General features: G+C 40.9%; 5 protein-coding genes across 8 annotated transcripts; 4 read left to right on the top strand and 1 right to left on the bottom strand.

Annotated features, from left to right (window-relative positions):
• Nucleotides 1-5,480: 5,480 nt before the first annotated feature.
• LOC135582700 (uncharacterized protein At1g01500-like) lies at nucleotides 5,481-9,262 on the top strand. Of its 2 annotated transcripts, none has more exons than XM_065125079.1 (3): nucleotides 5,481-5,748; nucleotides 6,117-6,889; nucleotides 8,785-9,262. In XM_065125079.1, the coding sequence occupies exons 1-3, from the start codon at nucleotides 5,562-5,564 to the stop codon at nucleotides 9,016-9,018; spliced, it is 1,194 nt and encodes a 397-aa protein (XP_064981151.1). In that variant the 5' UTR covers nucleotides 5,481-5,561; the 3' UTR covers nucleotides 9,019-9,262. The 2 variants fall into 2 exon arrangements, with proteins under 2 accessions (XP_064981151.1, XP_064981152.1); XM_065125080.1 differs by having other exon boundaries at nucleotides 5,484-5,623.
• Nucleotides 9,263-9,509: 247 nt separating this feature from the next.
• On the top strand, nucleotides 9,510-13,423 carry LOC135622842 (guanine nucleotide-binding protein subunit beta-like). Of its 2 annotated transcripts, XM_065125081.1 has the most exons (7): nucleotides 9,510-9,686; nucleotides 9,797-9,918; nucleotides 10,016-10,110; nucleotides 10,392-10,834; nucleotides 11,653-12,016; nucleotides 12,256-12,369; nucleotides 13,087-13,423. In XM_065125081.1, exons 2-7 carry the CDS (start codon nucleotides 9,813-9,815, stop codon nucleotides 13,120-13,122), a joined length of 1,158 nt encoding a protein of 385 aa, XP_064981153.1. In that variant the 5' UTR covers nucleotides 9,510-9,686; nucleotides 9,797-9,812; the 3' UTR covers nucleotides 13,123-13,423. The 2 variants fall into 2 exon arrangements, with proteins under 2 accessions (XP_064981153.1, XP_064981154.1); XM_065125082.1 differs by having other exon boundaries at nucleotides 9,514-9,918; nucleotides 10,410-10,834.
• Nucleotides 13,424-13,629: 206 nt separating this feature from the next.
• LOC135622843 (deoxyuridine 5'-triphosphate nucleotidohydrolase-like) lies at nucleotides 13,630-15,314 on the top strand. 2 transcript variants are annotated; one of them, XM_065125084.1, is made up of 4 exons: nucleotides 13,630-14,433; nucleotides 14,515-14,606; nucleotides 14,705-14,941; nucleotides 15,292-15,314. In XM_065125084.1, the coding sequence occupies exons 1-4, from the start codon at nucleotides 14,105-14,107 to the stop codon at nucleotides 15,297-15,299; spliced, it is 666 nt and encodes a 221-aa protein (XP_064981156.1). In that variant the 5' UTR covers nucleotides 13,630-14,104; the 3' UTR covers nucleotides 15,300-15,314. The 2 variants fall into 2 exon arrangements, with proteins under 2 accessions (XP_064981156.1, XP_064981155.1); XM_065125083.1 differs by lacking the exon at nucleotides 15,292-15,314 and having other exon boundaries at nucleotides 14,705-15,090.
• A 3,638-nt stretch (nucleotides 15,315-18,952) lies between these two features.
• On the bottom strand, nucleotides 18,953-20,168 carry LOC103997334 (probable BOI-related E3 ubiquitin-protein ligase 3). Its single transcript, XM_009418513.3, has 3 exons — nucleotides 19,997-20,168; nucleotides 19,630-19,918; nucleotides 18,953-19,545 (listed from the first exon to the last, which is right to left on the bottom strand). Exons 1-3 carry the CDS (start codon nucleotides 20,050-20,052, stop codon nucleotides 19,003-19,005), a joined length of 888 nt encoding a protein of 295 aa, XP_009416788.2. The 5' UTR covers nucleotides 20,053-20,168; the 3' UTR covers nucleotides 18,953-19,002.
• Nucleotides 20,169-24,764: 4,596 nt separating this feature from the next.
• LOC135622178 (aspartic proteinase nepenthesin-1-like) lies at nucleotides 24,765-26,097 on the top strand. The gene has a single exon (XM_065123823.1). The coding sequence runs from the start codon at nucleotides 24,807-24,809 to the stop codon at nucleotides 26,082-26,084; it is 1,278 nt and encodes a 425-aa protein (XP_064979895.1). The 5' UTR covers nucleotides 24,765-24,806; the 3' UTR covers nucleotides 26,085-26,097.
• The last annotated feature ends 226 nt before the right edge of the window (nucleotides 26,098-26,323 follow it).

The raw sequence follows: 26,323 nt of genomic DNA, 5'->3' as shown, positions 1-26,323 counted from the left end.
GGTAAAGGAAGAGTTGCATGGATTCACCCAAATAGAAGACAGAACAAAGTTATGGTAACTGGCAGAAGATGGAAGACGACATGTAGTGAGTAAGTGGGTTCAAGAGCTCCTTCGAGGCTGTCGACTCTTTCTCTTTCTTCTCTCTGGTTCATCTTCTTGTCGATGTTGGTTTTGATCTGCAGTGAGTTCTTCCTTCTTGGCAGCAGGTGAGGAGGATGCTTCGGGTTCCTTCTGCTCCCCTTCATCTCCTACGCTCCTTACTTGCTCCTTGGATTCTTCCTCCTCCTCCCTAAGCTCCTCTTCTTCTGTCTCGTCTTCTGCTGCCGCTTTGCGAGGCCTGCCTCTCTTTCTTCCACCATGTTGTGAAGCTGTGGCTTGAACCGATGATTCCACACCAGAAATTTCTGAGGTCGATTTCTTCTTGGCTCTCTTCTTGCCCATCTCTGACATCCGATCACAATCCAATCTTTCCTGTTCCTCCTCGAATCACAAAGCAAAACAAGCTTATGTTAGATATCTACATAGCTCTTCAAGAACTGTGCTATCTATCATCAGTGGATATGAACTATATGTTCTCGACCTTATAAACACACCACGAAAAAGCTTGTTTGGAAAAGCCTATATGAGCCCATGAACTACATTCTTCTTTCCCTTTCTCGTCACCTGTCTATATAGAACTGCACCTGATCCTCTTGTAATATGATCAACACCCGAGTGCGCGGAAAAAACAACGAAACGAGAACAGAGACGCTCGTGCAGTAGGGACTCGACACAGTACGAGATCCAAATCGCAGATCTCAGTGCCATGTTTCAGGTAGCCAGTTCAACAGCGTGTGATCGAGGGCACAGTACAGACCAAGTTTGAAAGCAACAGTACTGACACTGCAGAATAATAATGCATGGACAGTGCTCTCCTAAGACTATCAATCATATCATATATCATGGATTGAGTACTATGAAAAGAAGTGTGAATACTATGGATTTAACTATGAATGATAACAAGAAGAATCCATATGATCCATCCCACGACACTACACTTGGTAGTTCATCGTTGATCTATGCAGTCTCATTTCTTCTAATCCTCATCGAAATATATGAATCAATCTCCATAAGGGTTGGCCATACAGAGAGAGGAAAGAAAACAACTTAGTTGCTACATATATGAGTGAGAAGAGATTGTCAAACCTTAATCATCATCTTGATACATATATGAGTGTTGTATGGTTATGAGGTAATGACTCGCCTTGACCAACTATCGTCTCAGCCGAATGAACTACCATGTTGTCACGAAGTCAACATCCTTGTTGATGCTGCATTGACGACCACTGTCGGCAATACGATCTCTTGTGAATTGGAGAAGAATTCTTTGGGACACAAAGCAGTCGTGCAGCTTCCTGCATGCAGTCGAGCCGGCGATTCCGTCCGCTAGTTTAGCAGCCAAAGAGTACGAGAGGAGGGACAGTCAATGCGTTTAGGGATGCCATGCATGCACGATATCAAACCCAAGGGGGATGTGGGCGAGGAAGACGATGCGATGGATCTTGTCCCTCTCCCTCTTCATGTCCTCACCTTGTGTTCATGTCCCCTACTTCGAATTCTCTTGTGGATGCGAGAGTCATCAAATTCCAATTTTTTTGTCAACGATATCAGAGTGGAGAATATTGTGAATTGGAATCATGAAACAGTCATCCACTACTGACCGATCACGAACGTGAGGTCTGATGTGGATAGAACCATTTCAGGCCAAGAAAGCAAATTGGTGGCTCAGTATTCCTTGGACCATTAAGAAGCTGTACCGAGCTCTGATGAAGATGGAGACCATGTGCTGTTGGTTTGCTCTTGTACAGAACTGTGATGGAAGATTCAGCTGGTCCTCCAAGAAGAAGAAGAAGAAGAAGAAGAAGAATAGCAAAACAATGGTCCTCAAGGATTGATAGCGTTTGCAGGACGTGACTCATCATGCGACACACACATCTTCTTTTGGTGCTTTCGGTGTTCAATGCTTTGGTAGATTATCATTATCTTTGACTACTGTTTTCGAATTAATGATTCTTATTTGAAATGTGATGAAAAGAATAAAAGATAAAGAATAATTATTGAAGAAGCTTTATTGAAAAGCTTTATTGAAGTAGCTTTAGCTTAGTTTGAATGCATTAACATGTCCCTCTCCTATTTATACAGATTAAGAGGGAAAATGGAAAAAGTTGGAATAGAGGTGCAGCAGAGGAGGAAGCAAGTTGTAGCGATGCTACAATAGAGAAGAAAGCTGCAGCAGAGGAGGAAAGGTGGGGCAGTGCTGGTGAGCGTAGCACTAGAGACGCCACAGCGGAAGGGAACGGACGTTGGCGCAAAGTGATAATGGAGAAGATAGTTTTATTCAAGTAACAAGAAGAGAGCTTGCTCTAGGTAAGCAGAAAGTTGCAGTAGAGGAGGAAAGGTGGGGCAGTGCTGGTGAGCGTAGCACTAGAGACGTCACAACGGAAGGGAACGGATGTTGATGCAGAGTGACAATGGAGAAGACAGTTTTATTCAAGCAACGAGAAGAGAGCTTGCTCTATGCAAGCGGCTCTGATACCATGATGGAAATAATAAAAGATAAGAATAATTATTGAAGAAGATTTATTAAAAAGCTTTATTGAAGTAGCTTTAGCTTAGTTTGAATGCATTAACATGTCCCTCTCCTATTTATACAGATTAGGAGGGAAGATTTTCCTCATATAGTTAAGGAAATCTTATCTACTATCAAAACTAATCTCAATGTTTACTCTTTTTCTAACTTTTATGGTCTCTCGTCACTCGATTAAATTGGCAAAACCATATCAAAGTCTCATATTTGTCACTCCTTTTTAATGTTTTACTAAAAATATTCATGCATTACGAATTGCACAATACACTCAGATTTCGTTCGATGTTTTATTTTTGAATCCACTCGTTCAATCTTTAACAACTTAGGCTTTTGGAATTTGTTTTCATCATATTTTAGTATCTTTGGGCAACAACAATAATATACTACAAAATAGATATTCCAATTAGCTTATTTCATCAGATCCCATATTCATTATTTATCTTTTAGAAATAAATAACTATAACAATAGGAAGAAAAATGTGGGGGGGTGCAAGATAAAATAAATTAAGCAAGAAAATGAGAAATAGAAATTATATCACCATAAAGAACTTCACACATACATGTTTAGATTTTCAAATCCATTTGTTTTCCAAGTGATGACTACTAACATTCTAATCTGTTTCTACTTCTTTGCTGTAATCTTTTTATTAACTTCAAAAAAAAAATCCAATAATAACTATTTATTTATATACATATGTTTTAATCTTAATTAATGGAGTAGGCGTGAATAGATTTGAGTCGTCGTCATTCGTGGACTAAGAAATTTCGTCGAGAGTTGGAGAAGAAGCGAAAGAAATCGTTTGCATGTGAGACAAGACATATCCTATCCAACCGTGATAAAAGAATTGTATGTTTCCTCTGACTCAAATAAATCCATGTCGCCTTTACAAGTCTTCGTTCTCGTCAGAACAAAGTTTCTTCCATACTTAAGCAACAAGACTTATAGATTTAATATTGGATCGTCATGCCACACAACGAAGAGGACAAGTGATTAGATTATCAACCGCGTGGATAAGGATCTGCCTCCGCACGTCTCGATTACATCTCGTTTGGTCACCACCATTTTGTTTTTGTCTTTCGATGAGAGTTAGGAAGTGGTAGATTCGCGTAATTCTCCCATTTGAAATGGACTCTTTCTCATCCATCTAAACACCATCTTTTTCTTTTTCTCTTAGTGAAGAATCTTGTTATGTCGTTCTTTCTGTCTCTTAACTTAAGTTGTGCTATGAAATGAGAGTTAGGAAGTGGTAGATTTGCTCAAGTGGAATGATGACAATTGTTTGGATTTTGAACTTGCTTGATAAGTTTTAACTCAATTCAGATACTATTAAATTGGCTTCGGATGGATTTGAGTAAGAAAATAGGTAAACTAGTGAAATTTAGGTTTTATATAGAAGTTTACTCTACACAACCCCCTCTTTCCTATTGATAATTCTTTTGTTATCACTAATTTTCTTTTTTTAATAATAAAATATTATTTTACTATTTATCATCTTAATATTATCAATTTTATTTTCTTCCTCCAAGACTCTTTATTTTCATTTTCGCTAATGTCACTCGACCTTTGAGGAATAAGAAGAAGAGGAGAAGAAAAAAAGAAAAGGATAACGAAGAAGGTATTTACGTCTATTTATAAATAAGTGATATAGAAATATTAAAAAAATAATATTATAAATGGTAAAAAATAATTGAAAATAGTAAACTATTTTATGTATCCTATCCATTTTTGTTCCTAATATATACCTAAACCACTTAAACTTGATTTGTGTATGTTTTGAAATGTGTTTAGATAAAAAGTGAGTACATGAGTTGGATTTAAATTCAATGGGAGTTTAGATTACTAATTTATGGGTATTAATTATATACATTATAAATAAGAATAACAACATGATAATAAAATCATTTTTATTAAAAAAATTTTATATCTTATTCTTTATAACAATAAAATAATAAGTTCTAATTATTTAGAGTTTGTTACTCTTGATATTAAAGATATGATGTTGCTTTATCTCTCTCTCCTCATATTACATATAGTAATAATTTCACTTTTCTAATTATAACATATGTTGGTGGACGATTAGATATTTATATCATCTTAAATTATTTGATTTTATTTTATTTTCTATCCATTATTTACGAATGAAAATATTTTTTTCTATATTTTCCTAAATAATTCCACATAGATCTACTTTAGCATTCTCTATAATTATTTGTATATATATTATATGTAGCTTTGATGAAGTTTGTCATATTTATTGTGATTGAAATGCAATTATAGACAATATAATTACTTACATTAGGTTAAAACCTTTTAGCATTATATATTCTCTCTTTTGTAATTATAATTTTTTATGTGATTATAGGATTCTTCAATTCTTAATCGATTGTCGGATTATGCGATGTGGTTAACCTCTCAAATTCAATGAAATACAATTATCGAAATCAAACCGGTGGGACCCCCAAAAATAATGGTGTGGATCCCAGAGGTTTGGAGCCAATAACCAATCGCCAAACGCACATCGTACAACCCTGTTCTCGACACGACACGGTGGGACACCCACTCCCTTACCAACCTAACATTGTCGAACCAAGCTTTTGGGACCCGCAGAATATGGTGTGGACCCATCGTCATAGCCAATCGGCAAACGTTCATCACGTTACAATCCCTGTCACGCACGAGAAGCTCTGCCACCCACGAAATTACCAAGTCAAACTGATGGGACCCGCAAAAAAGGCGCTGTGGATCCCATCGTCATAGCCAATTGCCAAACGCGCATCGTGTCGCAACCCCTTAGCGTACGTCACGAGATGCCACCCACGCGGGTACCCATTTGTCTCCCGGTCGTTCGGAGGTCGGCGTCCGCCGATCCTTTTTGTCCGCTTGTTAGCTCAAGACGATATTTCTCTACGATCGACATCCAAATCGGCACTTCCCATGCGACGGAGCTACGGATGCGAAAGCGAAGGTGGTGGCCGCCGTCTCCTCGATCCGCTTCGGTCGGTGGCCGTCGCTTTTGTCTTTTCTCTTCTCCTCGTGAGAAAGATTTTGCGGTGTGCTTTCCGATTTCTTCTACACCATAGAAACCACAATCGACGAACTCGTGTCGAAGCGGGATTAAAAGGCCAGATTGGTCACCGATATAAATTTCCTTCTCCTCCTATCATAAGTGATCAGCGAGATAAAGTCGCGCTCTTGATAACTTTTTCCCTAATTTGCAAGATTCTGCGTTCTGTAGTTTAATGATTATATGCAATTGGTACTGGGAGTTATCTTTAGGAATATTTTAGAACAGAATTATTAGGGGTTTCTTGTTTTGTCGCTAATAATATTCGGGGTTCTTAGCTCCAAATGGTTTTCTACTACTTATTCTGCGTTCCTTGTGAAGTTTAGTCTTGTCTGGCTGAGTTTGTATAATTCTGCTTCTTGAATTTAGTTATGTTCTTGGTTGTTCGAGGTTCTTGTTTAATTCCTCAGTTTTGAGGTTTTCAGATGAAGGAGCTTTGAAGGTGGTGAGTAAATTAGAAGAATCTGCCAGGAAAGCTGACTTCTTGAATATGGATTGTGGCTACAATTCGCCAAATTTCCATGGAGACGACGACTCGTCATGCGATTCTGGTAGGAAGATCATCGTCCATCCTCTTTACCTTCCCAAGTCGTCTCCTTGGCTCGACCTGAAGGTCGTTTATGTGAGGTTGAGCAATTATGAGCTCAATGAATCAATTCCTGAGCATCTCACTATTAAGCACATCTCCCTGACTGCGGATACTATCCTGGAAGTTAATGGAAGAAGAAGTGGCATATCCTCTGACAGTGTCTCTTGCTTGCTTAGAAGAGATAGGATCGATAAGAAATCAGAAGAAGTCACTTTTGTCAGCACGGATTGTGTAAGGATGACGGGAAGTGTGAGATTTGATGTTTGTGATGGAGATGATATGTTGCTTAGTGGAGTGTTGGAGTTAAGCAATCACAACGGTTTAGATGTAGAACCAAAAAAACATAAAGGGAAATGGAGTATGAGATGCCAAACTGTTGCAACAGCTGCCTATCACTTTTATGATGGAAAGATTAAGGGTTCAGAAGTTCCTTCGCCCATAATTGAGGTGTATGTTGCTGGGTGTTCCTCAGGGACTCCCATTATCTTGACTAAGACCATTCAGCTTCGTTGCCAGAAGAAGCATTGCAGGAAGCTGGCGCAGAATTCTTTCCTGGAAGATGAATCCATGAAGTTGAAGAAAGAATTTCCAATGGAGGATGTTCTGAAGGTAAAATCCTACAATAAGGCCGATATGACCATCTTTGAGGTTTCTAAGTGCTGGAACATAGTATTTCGTTCCCTCGACTGAGCTTGTTCTATGAATATTATCTTGTCTTATTTATTCATTGTTCACAGTTTGGTTTTTTTGGGATGCATTTGCAAATGTACTTTTGAGTGCAAGGCATACACATCAATAGTTAAAGATTGTTTTGCTCTATTTTAGTGATTTGTGTAGAACATTTTGTTCTCTTTTTAGGTTCTTATGGCAGTCAGGTAAGAAGAGATATAATCTGGGGGTGGTGGGAGTGGATTATATCAAGATCATGAGCTGGGAACTTATTATGATTTTGAAAATTTCAGATGAGCTGGTGTTTGTTGATAATGTTGACATGAATTTTGAAGTTGCTTTTTCCATGACTATAAGAATACTGTAGGACTAATGCAATCAAATAGTGGTGTTTTGTGTAAGTTCTTTATCCAAATTCAGAATTTGGTCTTGCAAGCTTAATTACACTAGTAGCATATATTTATGACTTTTGTTTGACTTTTCAAGTAAACCCTGGTTATTTATTGAAGTATTCTCTTATTGAGTTTTGGTTTTCCCAAGACATTTGCCATTGTTTTGCAAATATGAAGAGTAGCTTGCTTGCATGATTTTTCTTGTCTGCATAGATGTATTTTACTTGCAATTGCAACTCAAAACACTATATATGAAATTCTATATTGGTACTATGTAAGCAAGCCTCTCAAGGTAACTGGTAACTTGTTTGTATAGGTAGGTCAGGCATGTTGAGATGAATTTTATTAGTCTATATGGTTGTATTATTCCTTTTCCCCAATATCGTCTACAAATGCTCATGATGAATGAATATAGACTCATCTTGTCAAACCAAAATATTATGTTCATGAATGGCTTTTGTATGAAACAAAGGTTTTAATTTCAGTTACTTGATCCATACTCGTCTTGGCCTGGACTGGTATGGGTCTGAGCCTTACCAGCATACCATGTGTTAGTATGCCAGTGCTTATCAAGTTTCAAGAAAAACCTGAAAATGTTGAATAATAAAAAAAAAATACCACCCAATATAAATCCTGCACCAAGTGGTATGTAGCCCTATACCAAACATACTGTGCAGTAGAAGCCCTATATCGAGTCTTCTCTATTAACTGTTTCCTCTTGGTACCATAAATGTGGTGTTGCCAAAGAATCCTTATGATTTGTATTTGCTTGTCAACCTATATATACAGAATTTTTCCAATAAATTCTGTTATACAAATGTTCATACTATCTCAATTAATTTCTTCTGGTCTTTCTACAGAGAAAAGAAAACTGAAATTTGTCTAAAAAGGAATTTCAGAAGGGGTTTCTGTGCCTTTATACATAAATTAAGTTAAATTGGGTTAAGAGGAACTCTTGCATTTCAAACAGGTAAGGATCAGATCCTTAGGAAGAGATGCAGAGATACTACTTTAAAACAAGGTAACTAGATTTTTGTGTTAATTTTTCTTTTATTATGAAATAGATAAGATATTTGCAACAACAAGATGATTTTATTGATGTCTAGCCAACATTGTGTGAAACCTAGCTTAAACCGATGCTTGAGCTTAAAATTTTCACAAATTTGTTGATACTTTGTAGTTTGTACGCACTCTTACCGAACCTTGAAATCTGTTGCTCATGTCAAGTAAAGCTTCAGAAGAGATGAAGGATATTACACTCGAGCAAAATCATTTGACTTTTGTGATAGAATTTAAGGAGCTTTTTTATAGTGCATGAAACTCTTCAATTAATCCATGAGTCTCAATTTCCATACATTTGCCTATATCCATATGTATCTTTCGTTCTTCCTTCTCACATCAATTAATGACTGACCAAATTCATATGGCCTTTTCTTCACGCAGGTATCAGGGTATGAAGAACAAATATCGGAGAAAGATGCTGATATAGACTATTACAGTTTGCATTCCGATGCTGCCTATATAGAAGAGGATGGCGAACTCTCATGGTTCAATGCCGGTGTCAAGGTCGGAGTGGGGATCAGTGTGGGTGTCTGTCTTGGCATTGGAATTGGTGTTGGTTTGCTGGTCCGCACTTACCAAGCTACGAGGCGAAACATTAAAAGACGACTTCTGTAATCCAGTCTTCTACTTCCTCTCATGGAACATCTTATTCTTTCGATGCCATTCAGAAGACATGTTAAGCTTTTATTGGATCTTCCTTCCAAGCTTGTTCATGCTGTGGAGTGTGGAGTTCCAGTCAGGACAAAAAGCTAGTTACTGGTTCATCAGCTGATGGTTTGAAAGAGTTCAGGTTTTTGTGTATGCCACAATTTTTACAGACATGAATAATTTCGATCAAATTAATCTAGTTTTGGAGATCTTTTCCCTGTATTAGTACTTGTTGTAGACATAAAATTTAGAGCTGGATTTGTCCTCGCAAAACTCGAAATATTATATTGGGCTAACTCCCACATAAGGCTCTGTTTCATGCTATAAATAACGAAGTTGCCACACCCAAGTCTGGGCCATACTTGTTGCCAAATCATCATCATCATCATCATCATATATATATATATATATATATAGCCAAATCACCGATTTGACTAATGTATTATTGGGCATTTGTGTCGACAAGCCTCGCACCGAGCTAACCGTGCGGCATTGCGCATAGGTCTTCAGCGCGTCCACACCTACATCGGCTTATCAGTATCGTTCTTCCGTCGCCTGTGGTTCTCCTCTTTTCTCCCGGGAATCGTCGTCTAATTCCCGCGCTCGATCGATTTCTGGTCAATTTTTGGCCTAAGGTACGCAGTCGTGGTCTGGAAATGACGGATCAGGGCACCAATGGAGCTCAGACGATGTTGGTCATGGCTGGAGAGAGTTGATTCATTTGTCTTGGATTTGGTGGAGCTAGGGTTAGGGGTACGTCGATGTCGGTTGCGGAGCTGAAGGAGCGGCACATAGCCGCGACGGCTACGGTTAATTCTCTGAGGGAGCGGTTGAAGCAAAGGCAACAGCTGCTTGTTGATACTGATGGTGGAGTTACTCTCTTCTTGGGGGTTTCTAATTATCTTAGTCTTGTCAGATTAAACCCTTTTCTTTTTTGAGGTTTATGTTTTGTTTGATATCGTAGTGGCTGCATATGGTAGGAGCCAAGGGAGATCGGCTATTAGTTTTGGCTCCACGGATCTGGTTTGCTGCAGGACTTTACAGGGTCATACTGGCAAGGTAGGTTAATTGTTCTAGGTTATGTTTACTAAAGATGGAATTTTTCGGTGTTAGTTTCTCTTCGTTCCTTATTAGATTCATTGGGTTTTGTGGATTATTTGTAACTTTAACTAGCATGCCATGCATGATGCTCCGGAAGTATTGTCTCCCAGTGGATTGGCTGTTAGCTTATTGAAATGGAATAGTATGAAAAGATGTATAAGGGTGATTAATGGTCTTTGTTCAATCTTCTTAAATTATGTTTCGTATTGTGACCTCAGATTAGGGACTGATGAGTATAGTTTCAAGATATCTGTCAGGTTTATTCATTGGACTGGACGCCTGAAAAGAACAGGATAGTTAGTGCTTCTCAGGACGGGAGATTAATTGTGTGGAATGCTTTAACAAGTCAGAAAACACATGCTATAAAGCTTCAGTGCCCCTGGGTCGTGACCTGTGCTTTTGCACCAAATGGCCAATCTGTTGCATGTGGAGGTCTCAACAGTGCCTGCTCTATTTTCAATCTCAATTCTCAAGTTGACAGAGATGGCAATATTCGTGTTTCGCAGATACTTACTGGGCACAAGGGCTATGTGTATTCATGTCAGTATGTTCCAGATCAAGAAACTCGCTTGATTACGAGTTCAGGCGATCAAACATGCATTCTGTGGGATGTCACCACTGGCCAAAGGATCTCTGTTTTTGGTGGTGAATTTCCTTCAGGGCACACAGCTGATGTTTTGAGGTAATAGCTTCTTATAAACATACAATTTAATTAAGTTGGGTAACATTCTATATAATTACAATTGAATTAAGTGCCAAAGCTTCAATATTTAATATCTGGCCATAGTTATTTTTTTCCTGAATGTGGCTTAGCAGTTGAAATTTTCAGTACTCAGCTTGGATTTTTTTTTCCTTTTTTGTACTTTCCAGCTCTTGTTGATTGACCATATATGTCCTGGCTTTGTTAATACATGTGTTTTCTGACTCATTTAGCTTCCTCCACGCAGCCTAAGAGCCACTTTCTTTTAGTTAGTCATTAAGTTACCAAAATCTTTAATACCTTTGTGATACAATGTTATGTGGTTTTTGGTTGGAAGTCCAAAATGGCGTGGCTAAAACCCTAGTCCCCTAGGTTGCAGAAGAGCATCCTTTGGAACCAAGGCTCACCCTCTAAAAGAAAAATTATTCATACATCCCACAAATGGTATAGATCTCCATGCTTAGCTGTATTAGTCAACAAATGCAGTAGTAGATGTCATCTGAGAAAACTTAATTTTACTAATATACATTACCACTTACAGGAGTTATTGGCTACCATGTGAACTTATTTCTCACACCATTTTTTTATAAGTTCAATCGTTGCTGTGCATAATTTGACATTAATCAAATTTAATGTTTTAGAAACTTGCATGTTTCTGAAATCATGCTAAAAAAGGCAATGCTTGTTCATGTTTCATATTCCCCTCTCACGCAGTCTGATAAAGGTCAAAGAGCAATAATGAAAGAAAATGGTCCAACATTTATATTTTACAAATTCAACCCCTTTGTTTCTTTCTACAGCGTCTCGATCAACAGTTCAAACTCAAACATGTTTGTTTCTGGTTCCTGTGATACAACTGCTCGACTATGGGACACTCGAATTGCTAGTCGGGCAGTTCGAACATATCACGGTCACCAGGGAGATGTAAACACCGTCAAGTTTTTCCCTGATGGACAAAGATTTGGGACTGGCTCCAATGACAGCACATGCAGGCTATATGATATGAGAACTGGGCATCAGCTTCAAGTATACAGTCAACAGCATGACGGTGATGACAATGATATCCCAACTGTCACATCTATTGCCTTCTCTATATCAGGAAGACTGCTCTTTGCTGGATACTCCAGTGGTGCTTGTTATGTGTGGGATACACTGTTGGCTGAGGTATACCTTCCTCTTGTCATTCGGAAAAAGCACAATCGTCTGCAAGATTAAGCTTAAAAGAAACTCAAATTTAAATATTCTTTTCCCCTCCAGAAATAAAAAAAGAGTAAGGAAAGGATATACAGATATCATGCACATATAAACATTCACCTTCAATGATTATGTGCCTGTTAGTTAATTGATCAGATTCTATTGTGTGCAAGTTTGATTTTGGTTTGCCTATGTCCCTGCCCTTTTAGGTGGTTCTGAACCTGGGAGAACTTCAGAATTCTCATGAGGGATGCATAAGCTGCTTAGATTTGTCTTCTGATGGTAGTGCTTTATGCACAGGTAGCTGGGACAAGAAGCTAAAGGTGAATTTTCCATATTCAGCTCTATAAGCAAGTTTAGGCATATTACAAGCATCTAAAAAGCTTGATGATATTAAATTATGTTCACTGTACAGCTTCCTGATGATGTTAATTTTCTTCATCAGATACCTTTCTAGCTTAGTTCTCATAATTGCTTTTGGAAATGTTGAGGCCATATAGGTTTTTTTTTAATGCCCATTTGACCATTGAAGTATTTTCGCTACCTGATGTGAATTAAATTTGACCTCTTCGTTTCAAGATACATGACATATTTAACTTTAGCAAATTTTTGCATAATGAATCTGATTATGGCTCAAAGGTTGAAGGTCAGCAAGGTTAAGTTCTGATTCAAGTACACTAATGATTTTCTTGTTGGCCTTATCCTGTCCAACACTCTATAAGGACAGTAAGGAGAAACATTTTCTTTCTGGCTGTACTAACTCTTTCTGTTCCTCCTTATCTTCTGTGCTATAGTTTCTCCTTTTTTTCTCCTTTGGCACTTCAAAGAGCCAGACCAGAAGTGTTTAATTTCATGGTCATAATTTTGGTTGACAATTAAAATACCTGTTTGTTGAAGTTCCAAAAACCTTCAAGCTTCAGTTTTATGTAAAATTTATTCAAGTAATCTAATTATCTCTTTCTCTCTAATCTGCCTTACAAAGACAAATCAAGTTTGATGTTGGTTCAGTTCTGAACTCTTCCATCTTATTGTGCTGGTAGATTTGGGCATTTGGAGGACAGAGGAGGGTTATCTGAATCACGTTATTGGTTGATGGTGCCTGCGATCTCAATTTGAGGCTGAGGGTCAGCTTGCAAAAATCAACAGTCTGTTATATCCTTTTCTCAAATGGGAAGTTCTATGAAGTTTATTGGTCTCTCAAATGTGATGCTAGCAACCGGATGGAAGAGGGGACTGATAACCATCAAGATTGCCTCCCTCATCAACTCAGCCTACTATGATTTGTACCCTTAAGTTTCTGCATCCTAATTATATTTTCTGCTTGCTTAGTCACATTCTATTGATATTTATTAGAAGAAGATCGTGGTTAAGACTCAAGTTCTTCCTGATGGTAACGACTTCTGGGCGCTATATATATATATATGTCATTACTTGATCAACTTGCATTGCTTGGATTTATGTTCATCTAGGTGTTGACTTCACTCGTTATATGGTATGCAAGTAGAACAAGCTCAGTCAACATGAATTTGGGGCTAAATAAAGTAGAAATTACATGAAGCATTCTATCAGATGTAACTTATTTTTATTGATGTTATTGATTATAGTCAAACATTCATTAGTGTAGGATTTATCACAACTATTAGTCGTCTACATGCTTCTTGCTTTGTACATTTTGGTTTCAATATAAATATAGCCATGTAACAAGAAAGATCAAGAGATTGATTTGATCTCTGTAGTGATGATTGGCATTACCATTTTGTTAATCTTATTTATTTTCAGTTGTTATCAATAATAAATCTAATTTAACTCCAATATAGCGCTAAATGCATCTAATTGAACCTTTTAATGAATAGATCCCATTAACATGGAATATAGAATTTAAAAGTATTAATTAGAAAATTAAATCTCTTGCGATGATTTTTAATTCTTTTATTAAATCTTACTCGTTCTCAATTGTTGTTATTTGTTATTTATGTACGTGCAATAAAAACACTTAGAAAGGGTTGAGAAGATCGCGCACAGCAAATAGGTGGGAAGCCACAGCCAGCCAATACAAACATGGGAAACGCCGTGGCGGGAGGTGTTGCCGCCAAAAGTTTCCCGAGGCTTTGTACCTCGAAGCCCTACGGCCGCTCCTCCATTGCGCCATATCCATCCGTCGTTATCCTTCCTCCGCCTCTCTCCCGAGCCAGAATGGCCTCCAGCGACGCTGTCAATGGCGGCAGCCCGGGCGTCCAGGAGCCGTCTCCAAAGGTCCCAAAGCTCTCTCAGAACGGTGGCCTCCACGGGGAGATCCGGCTCCCTCTTATTCGCGTCAAGAAGCTATCGCAAAATGCCATCTTGCCTTCTAGGGCTTCCCCTCTTTCCGCCGGCTACGATCTCTCAAGGTATCGCGAAGTTCGTAATCTTTCGCTCTTGTTCATTTGGATCAAAACAGGCGTCAGACCACTTCTCGTCCTTTGACTCAGCGCCGCGGGAGTGCTAGTGCCTGCTCGAGGCAAAGCCCTCGTTCCTACTGACCTCAGCATCGCCATTCCGGCTGACACTTATGCCCGCATTGGTAATGCTTTCCTCTAACTGTTCGATGAAATGCCGATGTGGAAGTGTCTTTGTGAACCCAAATGTCTTGATACTTGATTGGAACCGGTGGTCTTGTAGCTCCGAGATCGGGCCTGGCATGGAAGCACTCGATCGATGTGGGAGCCGGCGTGATCGATGCTGACTACCGTGGGCCTATTGGTGTCATTCTGTTCAACCACTCGGATGTGGACTTTGAGGTGAAGCCTGGGGATCGGATAGCTCAGGTGATAATTGAAAGGATCATGACTCCAGAAGTTGTGGAGGTTCTTGATTTGGACTCCACTGTCAGGGGCGATGGAGGGTTTGGATCCACAGGTGTGTGATGTGACTACATCGTATATTTCTCTGCTGATTTTGGAGGATTGTGCTCTTATACTTCTATAATGTGATGGTTGTTCATGAACGCTAGAAAACAATCCAGTGTTTGGTTAAACTTTTGATCTTATGCTAACTCGTTTTGATCACTGATGTGTGCTTTAATATGATACAAGTAGCAGCATCACCATATTGCAAACTTTCTTCAATAGTCCCTCAATTTATTCTTGCTACATGCATGTTAAATTTTTTCCATGATATTAAATCTTAGGTTAAAGGAATAATAAACTAGTTGATAGTGAGAATACAGTAACAAATACATTATCATATATCACTTCAATGATCTTTAGGTTATTGATGATTTGGTGTCCCATTTCTTCCTCGAGATCCAGCTCAACGAACAATTGGCCAAATAGAAAAAAAGATCACTGGTGGCGGTGAACAGACAGATATGTCAACTTGCTCTCAGAAGAACAAGTGTTTCTTATGTTTAGTCATTGTCACTCAAGAGAACTGAAATGCTAAAAAGATTGGTAAATTGTATGATGCCCTAATGTTTAAAACCACTCACCTTCTTTGGCTTTAGATGGGCGTTAGGACTTGTACAAGGTATGTTTGTTGTGGAATGACTGACTAAGAATATATTAAATGTCCCTCATTCGCATGCTTTTCTATGTTCAGCATTCTAACATACTCGGATAATCCAATTCAATGTGTTGCAGTCGTGATGTATGCTTGCTTTCTCTTGCATAATTGATCAGTCACATGTAATGTCTTAAATTGCGAGGTTCAATTGGCAACCTACTTGCATATTTTCTTGTTAGTAATATTCTATAAAGTTAACTTTTCTAGCTTCAAATTCTTGAAGTATGTCAATTGTGCGTGCATCAATGTATTTTAACAGGCTGGAAAGATCAGCTGACTAGAAGTTATATCAATCTCACCTAATTAACCTACCTCATCAGCACCTGATCCTATCTAGAAAAACAAAAAACTTATTTAAGTAGGTTGTGAATCCAAAATAAAGACCAATATGTTTTTAGGATTGTTACTAAATCATGGTTATGTGCATTGTTGTGGGATTGTTGCTAAATCATGGTCTTTACACTTATAAATTTGAGCCTAGTGGAATTAAATTACTCATCTAATTTCTTTATTTGCTCTATGAATTATGTTTATATTGCAATACTTTCTTGCTGCCATATATAAAGCAAAGCTGTCTGGCATTCTTGCATCAATACTTACCAATTCATTTCGAGTGAACTGAACTCAGCATTTGATTATTCTGGTACTTGCAATGTTTAAAGTATATTAGTTCTTTCATTTGTTTGTTTTGAGTTGTTAACCTACTTGAGACGCAACCATAGAATATGATAAGGGAAGAAGTTTACACCTGTGTAGCAAGAAGGGTAGAGTTGTTTGATTGAGAAGCCTGTTGTCATAAACTAAAATGGGTTACAAATGAAATCAAGTTCACTTCTTTAGTTAATGGGAACAATTATTCTGTAGTTCTTGCTTGTAGGTTCCTGTCATCCTTCCTCTATCTTGCACACGATAAGCATCTTGAATGTTTTTGAGTATTGAAGGATGAGGAGAAAAAGGATGTGGTTTACAGTGTCTTTCTTTGTTTTTGGAGCCCCAGAGAACTGCGGCCCACAATAGCAATACAATCCTTCCTCCCATCAGATAGGGGAAGGGGGTTTTTTATTTTAGACCTTCTTTTGCTGCACATCCACATGGATGTGAATTGGCAATCTTTATTGTCTGAGCTTGTATCAGCAGTGGAGGCTATGGTTGCACCCACTTGTCCAACCTTCATGAGTGGTCTCTTTCTCGTTGCCATCTTTATTGCTTTGTTGATTCACCAATGCATTAAATAATACATCAAAAGGGATGACATTGCAGACTCAGGCAGTCACCACATTGAGGGATTGACTTTTGGGATTGGGCATTGAAGTCCCATCTCCAAATAAATTGGACTGGAAGAGTATCTGCTCTAAGGCATCATATCTATGCTCCCACTTTTGAGGATTTGGTGAAGCTAGTCTTTCCCTTGACCCCTTCCATGGTCTGTAGACTACCCATGTTGAGTGTCAAGTGAAATCCTCTCGCCCCACTACAAGTGATGGGCAAATGAAATGTCACATGAATGCTTGGTTCACTCCCAAGGAAGAATCAAGATAAGGTCTTTAAAGAACTGTACCTATCTATTCATCCGCAAAGCAAAGACTATCTTCTCACCAACCTGATATATTTGTTTCATGTCTTGTTCTTGTTCCCATGGCCTCACAGGATACCACCCGAGTGCAATGAACATGTCCATCTCCCAAAATTGTTTCACGCACCTTTCCATCTCTCAGTTGGCAGTAGCACTGCAATCACCATCACAATAAAAGCATAGGCATGGCACCAAGTAGATTGGAGGATGCTTGGCACATACTTCCACTGTAGGATCGCTTGCATTACCCTTTGTTTGGTCACTCAATCTCACATTAGTTGTAAGTTGATGTGGAAAACTATTTTCTACACTTTGGACTTTTTAATATATAATCATGTTCTGGACAAGGAATATTGGACAATTTTTAGAGCATGACTGGCATTCAAGAAACAAGAAATAGTACCATGCACTTGTTATGGGCAGGGCTTCTATATGGTAGACTCAGAAACAAGAAATACTTTACTTTTTCCTCTTTTTATCTCCAGTAAAGGGAGGGAGAGACATGGAGCAAGATTTATTGGCAATTCACTCTAGGAAGATAGCTTTTTGTAGTCTTGACAAGATCTGCACTCAGAAAGAGCTTTCATGTTCATAGCACCACCCACCTACTCACACTTGCAAGGCAAGTGCACTTCACCAGGAAAACCCTATGCCACCAATGTGTTCTTTTATTCGTTCTACATCAAAGGTGTGTGCAAAGGTTGGAAGACCATATCAGAATCATGATGCATTATTAACTTTTCTTATGGTATTTGATTATGGAATCATAACATCTTTCTCATGGGTTGTTCTCATTCAAATGTCAACATTGGTACACCATACATCTCTCTCTCTCTCTCTCTCTCTCTCACACACACACACACACACACATATCTTCAGTTCTTTATCTACCTTTCCAATCTGCAATTTGCCGAACATTCTAGTGCTGGAGGATTGAATTAGTCACTATTAGTTAACAGTATCTCTTTGCACAATGACAACATACATCGACATCTTCCTGCATGACCTGAGTGGTTATCACTATTCATCATCATCATCACCATCACAATGGCCTCCAACTCTTATGATGCCTTAGCAGCTAACTCGAATTGCATTCCCTGCAGTTAGTGCTGACAACATGTGAGCCTCACAAGGCTATAAAAAGACAGGAGAAAGAATATGTGCTTACTGTCCTGATAAGAATAAATCAAAGATCTGAATGAAGCTGGCTCTTTCCACAAGCAATAATGACTTGACTTTTGCAGTCGCGTTTAAGCCATTAAACTGACTGCAATTTTCAATGTGGACGACATCACCCATCAAGTACTTGGAGCCCACTTCCCTGGCATCTTTCCACAAGCAAGGCCATCATGGGCCACACACCGAGGAGTTTGTCCGTTGTGTGATGGTTTCTAATACAAAATTCTCAAGGAAAATACGTACAAGAAAGAGACAAGTTTTATTCGTTTCGGGTGCTTATAATGTTGGGTGGGGAATTTACTTTGGCATGGCCAGTGCGCAGGGGGAAGAGGGGGCCGTTTCTCTCGTTGAACCAACGGGCCACGTGTGACGGTGCCCATGGACAGTACACGTGGCACGTGGAGCTGTTGCTCCCTGTTCCATCCCATGGGCCTCGGAAATTGTGCTTTAAGGAAAACGTAAAACCGACCCCTTTGATTCTCTCTTATGACATATTCAAACATCGTAATTTAATCTGAGGTCTTATCCATCCAAAATTAGCGTAAATAAAACATCCATAAATTTCATCCGTGTATATCATGATATCTGAGAAGAATTAGAGAAGAAGATAAGGCTGTATGTAAAGCTTCTTTGTTTCTTGTTTCTTCACGAAAGCTGCTTGAGTTCAAGACATGTTCACAATGACAGTCCCATTCGTGCTGCAGTTACAGATGGGACAGGCGACGACCGCGGGCCCGCAGGCCGCGCACACGCAGAGATGCCGGCACGGTAGCAGCAGCACCGACGGCTCCCGTTCTTGGCAGAATCTGCACAGCCTACTCCACTGCAACTTCTTCCCCTTCACCGCCGCAGATCCCCTGTTCTCGTCCTCCGCATTGTCGCCGCAGCAGCAGGAGTCGGCGTCATCGACGGCGATCGCTGCCGCGTCCTTCTCGGCTTTGACCTGCGCGGCCGCGAGAGCCTGTTCCAGGTTGCTCCGCAGCACCTGGGCGGCCGCCTCGTTGCTCCGCGCCAAGTCCCGCCACATCTGGTTCTCGACGCAGAGGCTCTTGATGCGCTCCTCCAGTGCCCAGTTCAGCTTGCTCATTCTCTCGATCTCCTCTTCTTTGGCCTTCAGCCGCTTCGACAGGCCTTCTTCCACCGACGCGATGATTCGCCTCAAGAACCGCTTCAGCCGCTCCATCAGCTCCACTCTCACCTTCTCAGCCTGCCATATGTCACCACCATTAATTAAACCGCAGGAAACTAAAGCTCGCGATGCGTATATAAAAGCACTGGAGCAGGAGAATACGTGATGAACAATGAGGCGATCAACGTCGAGCATCTGCTGCTGAAAGTGGGATGACATATCCTCACCGAGGAAAGAAAGCGCGCCATCGGCGTCTCGCGGCCGCTTTCTCGAAGCCATGGCTACGGGGTGGTTGTGGAAGGTAAGGCCGCTCTCGGAGGTAGCGGTCATCACTGCAGAAGAGTTGCAGAGGGGGAGAAAAGAACCGGCGTTGAAGCCGGAAGCCGTCGGGACGAATCCCAATTGCATGTCGTAGATGTCTGATGGCTCCTCTACACCATTAATGTCGTCCCTGCAAAATAACAGCGGCAAGTGAGTCTTCGATACATGCATGCAATAGAAGAGAGGGTGGTGAGGTGGTGGCACGCACCTGTTCCTTAGGATTTGGGACGAGGCGAGGTGGAGATGGTGGGTTTCGACTGCCATGAGAGACGCTTATATGTTCCGGACTCGTTCGAGGGGGTGAGAGATGAGAGGAGAGAGAGAGAGAGAGAGAGAGGAGGAAAGAGGGATGAGATGGTGCATGCAATGGAAATGGGTAGGGGGAGGGATGAGGTTTATTAGGGGTTTGGTCTAGAGAGAGAATCTGGGCAAACCAAAGAACATGAAAAAGGTAGGAAAAAGAAAAGTAAAAGACAAGACGAGATAGAGAAAGGATTGGGTATGCCGCTTTAGTTTCGTATCACCTTTGGATGCAACCTTTGAGTGTGGCGACATCTCTTTCTTTCACTTGATTGATAGGCCTACTCGGCGCTCCACGATCTTAAGAGAGAGAAAAAAAAGAATGATGTGAGGCGAAGGCGTCACTCAATTAGGGTGGGGGAGGTCATAACCGACATTCGCCGCCAAAGGGACGCGTGGCGCTCGTCGGTCACAAGGTGACACCTCACGCGGGACTCTCTCGTGACACGTGTCACCCACGTCAGGTTGGGCCCCACACCACCACCGCCATCGAACAGCGTCGTCGTCTTCTCCTGCCACCCGAGTCATCAGATGCGTCCTTTTATCGTCGTCGTCTTCTCCTTCTTCTTCTTCGTTGTCTTCGGTGCTTACAGGCTAACTACGCATGCACGTGATTCTCTAGATTATACCATTAGATGATTCCATTGTTGCTTCCATCAGCCACATTACTACCGCCCGCTTTGCTTAGTGACAGGCTGATGTTTATTCGAGTGGAAGGTAGAGGAGAAGATGACGTGTGTTGGTGCTTCCTCCTCTTGGCAGCAACCGGAAGCACCTTGTCGTTGTGGCCACACCCTTCTCCTTTTCCCCACCTTCCCCATTTGGTGAGAGTCCCACTCACCCTTCTCTCTCCTTCTCACTTGCCTTTCTCCCTTTCTCCTTTGTGCTTGCCCTTCACGTTGGCTAGCTTTGTGCAGCTAAAAGCAAGCTTCCCTCTCAATCCGAGGGTTGGTTGTGAGGCAACTGCCATGCCACCAACACTGCTGCGAGGTTTTGGGCTCCCACCTTCATCATTATTTCGTGAGGAGGAAACATGCTTTGCTTGCGCACTTGTGCCCATGAGGGGGGCCTTCCTTGGAGCTTTGCTTGGAAACCATGCACTCTTATATATCCTTCAGCGGGTGCCAAAGTAAAGAAGAAAGGAAAAGAAAGAAAGCAGATGCAGCATCGAGTTCATAGAAATCTTGTTGACCCAAGTTTCCTTTGAGATCTCAAACCCCAATCTAACAAACAACAAACGATAAGCTGAAGCAAGTCAAAGCAACTTGCACAATGAGTGATCAATGTTGATGGATTCACAGCCATTAAGATCCAAGAAATGGTTAGGAACAAAACGAGAGGCAAGAGACGAAACCTGGAGAATTAGAGGCAATGGTAAGGGAGGGTAAAAATGCAGGCCCGCATGTTCCCCGGTCTCCATCGCGAGCTGCCATTTACAGGGACATGATGCAGAACAGAGGCATGTGTGCGAGCACAGTCTAGATTTGTAGGGTTTAACCCTGTGCACTGCTCGGTCAGAGTAATGCCATTAGGTGTGAGCCTTTGTTGGGTGGCCAGAAACAGCCCCATTCCACCAGCAATGCTAAGTGATAGCTGATGTTTAGTTAGGTTCGGCAGATCTAACAAGTATATCATGTCTTATTCTTCTCCGAATATGATGCTGGGCATCGAGTAAATTTGCTTGCTAGAAAAGGATTAGGTTAGGCATCGGTAGATTCAGCACAGGAGAATGCCACTTTAGGATGTAAGCCAACTCAACTAATGATGCACATTCAAGCATATATTATTGTTCTTATAAGAAACACTCACTGATGTGACAAATTCCAAATTCGATCACCATGACAAGCTAATCCTTTCAAGCAAAATTAACCCAGCCTTGTAATGTCTACGTAATCCGAAGGAAAAGTGGGTTCAAGAGCTTTGAGATCAATGGCAAATGATACAAAGATCTCCTCCTGTTGGCATCCTGTTCGGATATATATAGATATAATACATACAGAGCATGAAAGGCAAAAGAAAAAAGTAAGATCATCCTGCGCAGGTCAAGTTCAGAGATCTGTGTCAGTGCCTTCCACCCCAAAGAGTGCTTTAAATTGCAAAAGAACAGAGACATGACATGAGGAAGCATCAGAAACAAAGTCATGGAATGGAATCCAACCATCAACCATCAGTCACTGTTGTCAACTTTAACTTCAAACATGAGTGTCTCACACCATTAGCTGAAAGCTCAACCAATCACTTTGAATAATCTCCTTTACTATCTTAGACACCAACCACATCTACATGTATTCCCCACTCTTCTTCCATGAGTCTTGTGTAAGAGGTAGCAGCAGTGACCCACACCTTCGTCATATGACATGATTAATATTTAAAGAAGAAGAAATTTTCATTAAGTGACATACGAGATAGGATATCTAACAAAGACGTAAGTTCGTGTTGAGATTACCGAAACTTGCTTTCGTCTCATTCCATCATATGGCGTGATTAACGTTCGAGCTCATCCTGTGTTGGTGTTGGGTGAAGGGATGCCTGTGATGGTTGGCCACATCTATTGTACGAGCTATCATGCTCAAGTAAATATTGAACTACTACTGGATTGGGCCAAAGACAGAAATATGCAGAACCAGCATCACTGTCGATATCGGCATCGGTCCATATAGGCGACATTAGTGGAGGACATGGGAAAGAAGGCCTAAAGAAGAATCGATTCCTTGGAGGACATGCAATATGATTGGAAAAAGGGAACCTTTTGGCCCCCCATATCAGCTATCTATACCAAAAATATATTCTCCATAAATCGCCACCGGTGACTTGACATGGAATATATTGTAATTAGCTTGGAAGATATTCACTTACAATCGTAATCTTCGCGTTGTGCGATTTCACTTTTAAGGAGTCGAGAGATTTGCAAGCCTTCCACATCCATCATTTATATAGGTGGATTAGCTCGGTTGATTTGATATCTAATGACATAGTCTTTATGAATGGACTTAGCAAAGTTTTTAGTTATTCTAAGATTTAACATATACGATATTAGATATTGATTCAATTTTAAAAATTAAACTTATTAAGCAATAGGTCGACTCCAATATATGTCATTAAAATATACAATGTTTATATTTTTAAATTGATGATAAATCTAGTCTTGAGATTTTGAATATTTAGCATTTGATAAATATTTTAGTGATAGAAAATACGTAATCATCATCTGACACATAATCATCATGTGGAGTCCAGATCACATTTCATCCGTCTATATAAGATACAAAGTAGACAATTACAAGAAAGGCAATTTCAAACTTCCTTCTTATCATTTATGTCCAAAAAGATAATCACAAACTTCCTTCTTATTCTTTATAATCAAAAAGACAATCGCAAGCTTCCTTCACAATCACAAGCTTCCCCTTACCCTTTATGATCAGGTATAAAAGCTTTCACCTGCTCATCTCTACTGAGGTGTTCTTCAATCTCACCCAACAAGTGCAAATGCTTATGTGTATAATGTAAATTGTTGCTTCGCTCTTGCCTTATCTAGCCTAACAAGCGACACCACTATCTCACAGTTAGTAGCTCAACCAACCACGATGGAGACACAAAACAAAATGTGCTCGAGATGCATATGTCGAGAAAACCCAACCTGTGTAAGAAGGAACTTATCATGGCAAAAAGCACAATATAAAATGTGACCGAGATATGTGAGTTGGAAAAACTTGACTCACATAAAGAGATCTGCCATGGTAGATGCACAAAGCAAAATATGTCCGAGACACGTGAGTCAGGAAGCTCGACCCGCGTAAGGGGATCTGCCACAAGAGAGGCACAAAGCAAATATGCTCGAGACGAGTGAGTTGGAAACCCAACCCATATAAAGAGATCTACCACGATAAAAGAATAAAGCAAAATGTGTCTAAGATGCATGAGTCGAGAAAACCCAACCCATAAGAGGAGATCCTGAATGCTCTCGTGTCGAATGAACTAAATGCCACACTTCAAACCCTTCTTGCAAGAGCCTCAAAATATGCCTTCTGGGATATAAATGATAGGGAATATACTATTGACATATAACCACTATATAGAGTCTATGTCACCTTTCATCCGCATGCCACGTGGATGAAGATCCAAGTTAGGCAATCACATGGTTCCTTCTTGTCCTTTATGACCAGAAAAGCAATCATAATTTTTTTTCTTCTTATCTTCTATAACTAGAAATGTATTTATATTCTTCTTCTTGCTCTTTACGATGAGAAAGATTCCTTCTTATTCCTTATGACTAAATATAAAAGCTCACATTTAACATAGAGAAATTATTTTTTTTAGACTATCCGCGTCCGTACTCATACACTTCATGTTACTAACTTGGGCATCGGAAGGATCAAGTCGTGAAACCTCTTCCGACCTTAGTCTTCATGGACTCATGTTTCTACCTTGAAGACATCTTAGACAAGCCTGCATATACGAGTCCGAACGACGTTGAGCTAATCAAGAAATCAATAATATATTTTTTAATATTTAAATATAAACTTATGTTATGAGATGTATAACTTTCAACTTTTGATAAACGAGAAATTTATCATACATTGGAGATGATTGACTGCCTCAATTTGACATCGTTAACCGAGGACATAAGATGGGAGTGTGCCAATGTGCAGGGACGAAGGGATACTTTTGCTAATTACTCTTCTCTTGCATGAGCCCCTCTCAAAACCTATCACAAGATCATGGCAACCAGCGAGCTACTTTTGCTAATTGCTCTTCTCTTGCATGAGCCCCTTGCCTCGGTTGCGTCCCCGGGGTTTCGAGTCGGCCTCACCCATGTCGATTCAGCTCGACCGTTCGCTTTCACCGAGCGCTTCCACCGCGCCGTCCGGCGGAGCTGGCACCGGAGGGAGGTCCTGGACGCCAAGATGAGTCGCTCCCGGAGCGGCATCGCTGCCTCCGTCGAGTGGGGAGACGGAGAGTACCTGATCGACCTTGCCATCGGCACCCCGATGCTCCCCATCACCGCCGTCCTCGACACCGGCAGCGATCTCACTTGGACGCAGTGCGGGCCGTGCTTCGAGTGCTTGCCGCAGCCCAGCCCCTACTACGATCCCTCCGACTCCTCCACCTTCGCCGTGCTCCCGTGCCCCTGCCCCTCCTGCACCGGGATCCCAACTAGGTGCACCCTGCGGCGGTGCCATTACAACGTGACCTACGAGGACGGAACCATCAGCCTAGGCTTCCTCGCGACCGAGGCGCTCACCTTCGGTCGCAACACATCGGTCGCCGGCTTCACTTTCGGGTGCAGTACAAGAAACACCGGCTCGCTGTCGAACTCCACCGGCATCGTCGGCATGGGGCGAGGGCCGCTGTCGCTGCCATCTCAGCTGCACCCTAGCAAGTTCTCTTACTGCCTCACTCCTTTCAACAGCTCCGCCACCGGTCATCTCTTCCTCGGTTCCATGGCCGACCTGGGAGGTGGCTTCGTTCACAGCACACCTATAGTGTTAAGCCCTAACAATTACTCCTCCAGCTCTTTCTACTACCTCTCCTTACAGGGGATATCGGTCGGCCACACCCTCCTTCCCATCCCAAACACAACGTTTCAACTAAAAGCGGATGGATCCGGCGGTCTCATCGTCGATTCAGGCAGCTCCGTAACTTCTTTGGAGGAAGCCGGGTATGACATCCTCAGGAAAGCGCTCATGTCGCTAGTGCATCTACCGGTGGCGAATCAGACATCCACGGGCCTTGATCTCTGCTTCTCGTTGTCGCCGGGATCGAGCTCCCCTCCTTCCATGCCAGACATGATATTCCACTTCGACGGTGCTGATATGACTATTCCTCCACCAAACTACATGCATTGCGACTTCGAGCAGGGATTGTTTTGCTTGGTGATCACAGGCACGACTGGGATGTCGGTCTTGGGCAACTACCAGCAGCAGAACCTGCACATCCTCTTTGATCTTGACGCCGACGTGCTGTCCTTCGTTCCGGCGATGTGTGATGGACTCTGAAATGACACCATGACACACACACACACACACACACACACACACACACACACACACACATATATATATATATATATATATATATATATATATATATATATATATATATATATATATATATATATATATATATATATTTGGCTGCTTTACTTAATATGAGAATAAGTACTACGTGTACCCGAATAAATAAAACCTTGGCCTCGTGCTAAAAATTAGTAACCTTGGATGTTATTTTGATGGGT

The sequence above is a fragment of the Musa acuminata genome, chromosome BXJ2-9, assembly GCF_036884655.1.
Source record: "Musa acuminata AAA Group cultivar baxijiao chromosome BXJ2-9, Cavendish_Baxijiao_AAA, whole genome shotgun sequence".
Taxonomy (NCBI): Eukaryota; Viridiplantae; Streptophyta; class Magnoliopsida; order Zingiberales; family Musaceae; genus Musa; species Musa acuminata.
Note: the sequence above shows the minus strand (reverse complement) of the source record. Positions and strands in the feature narration are given on the sequence as shown.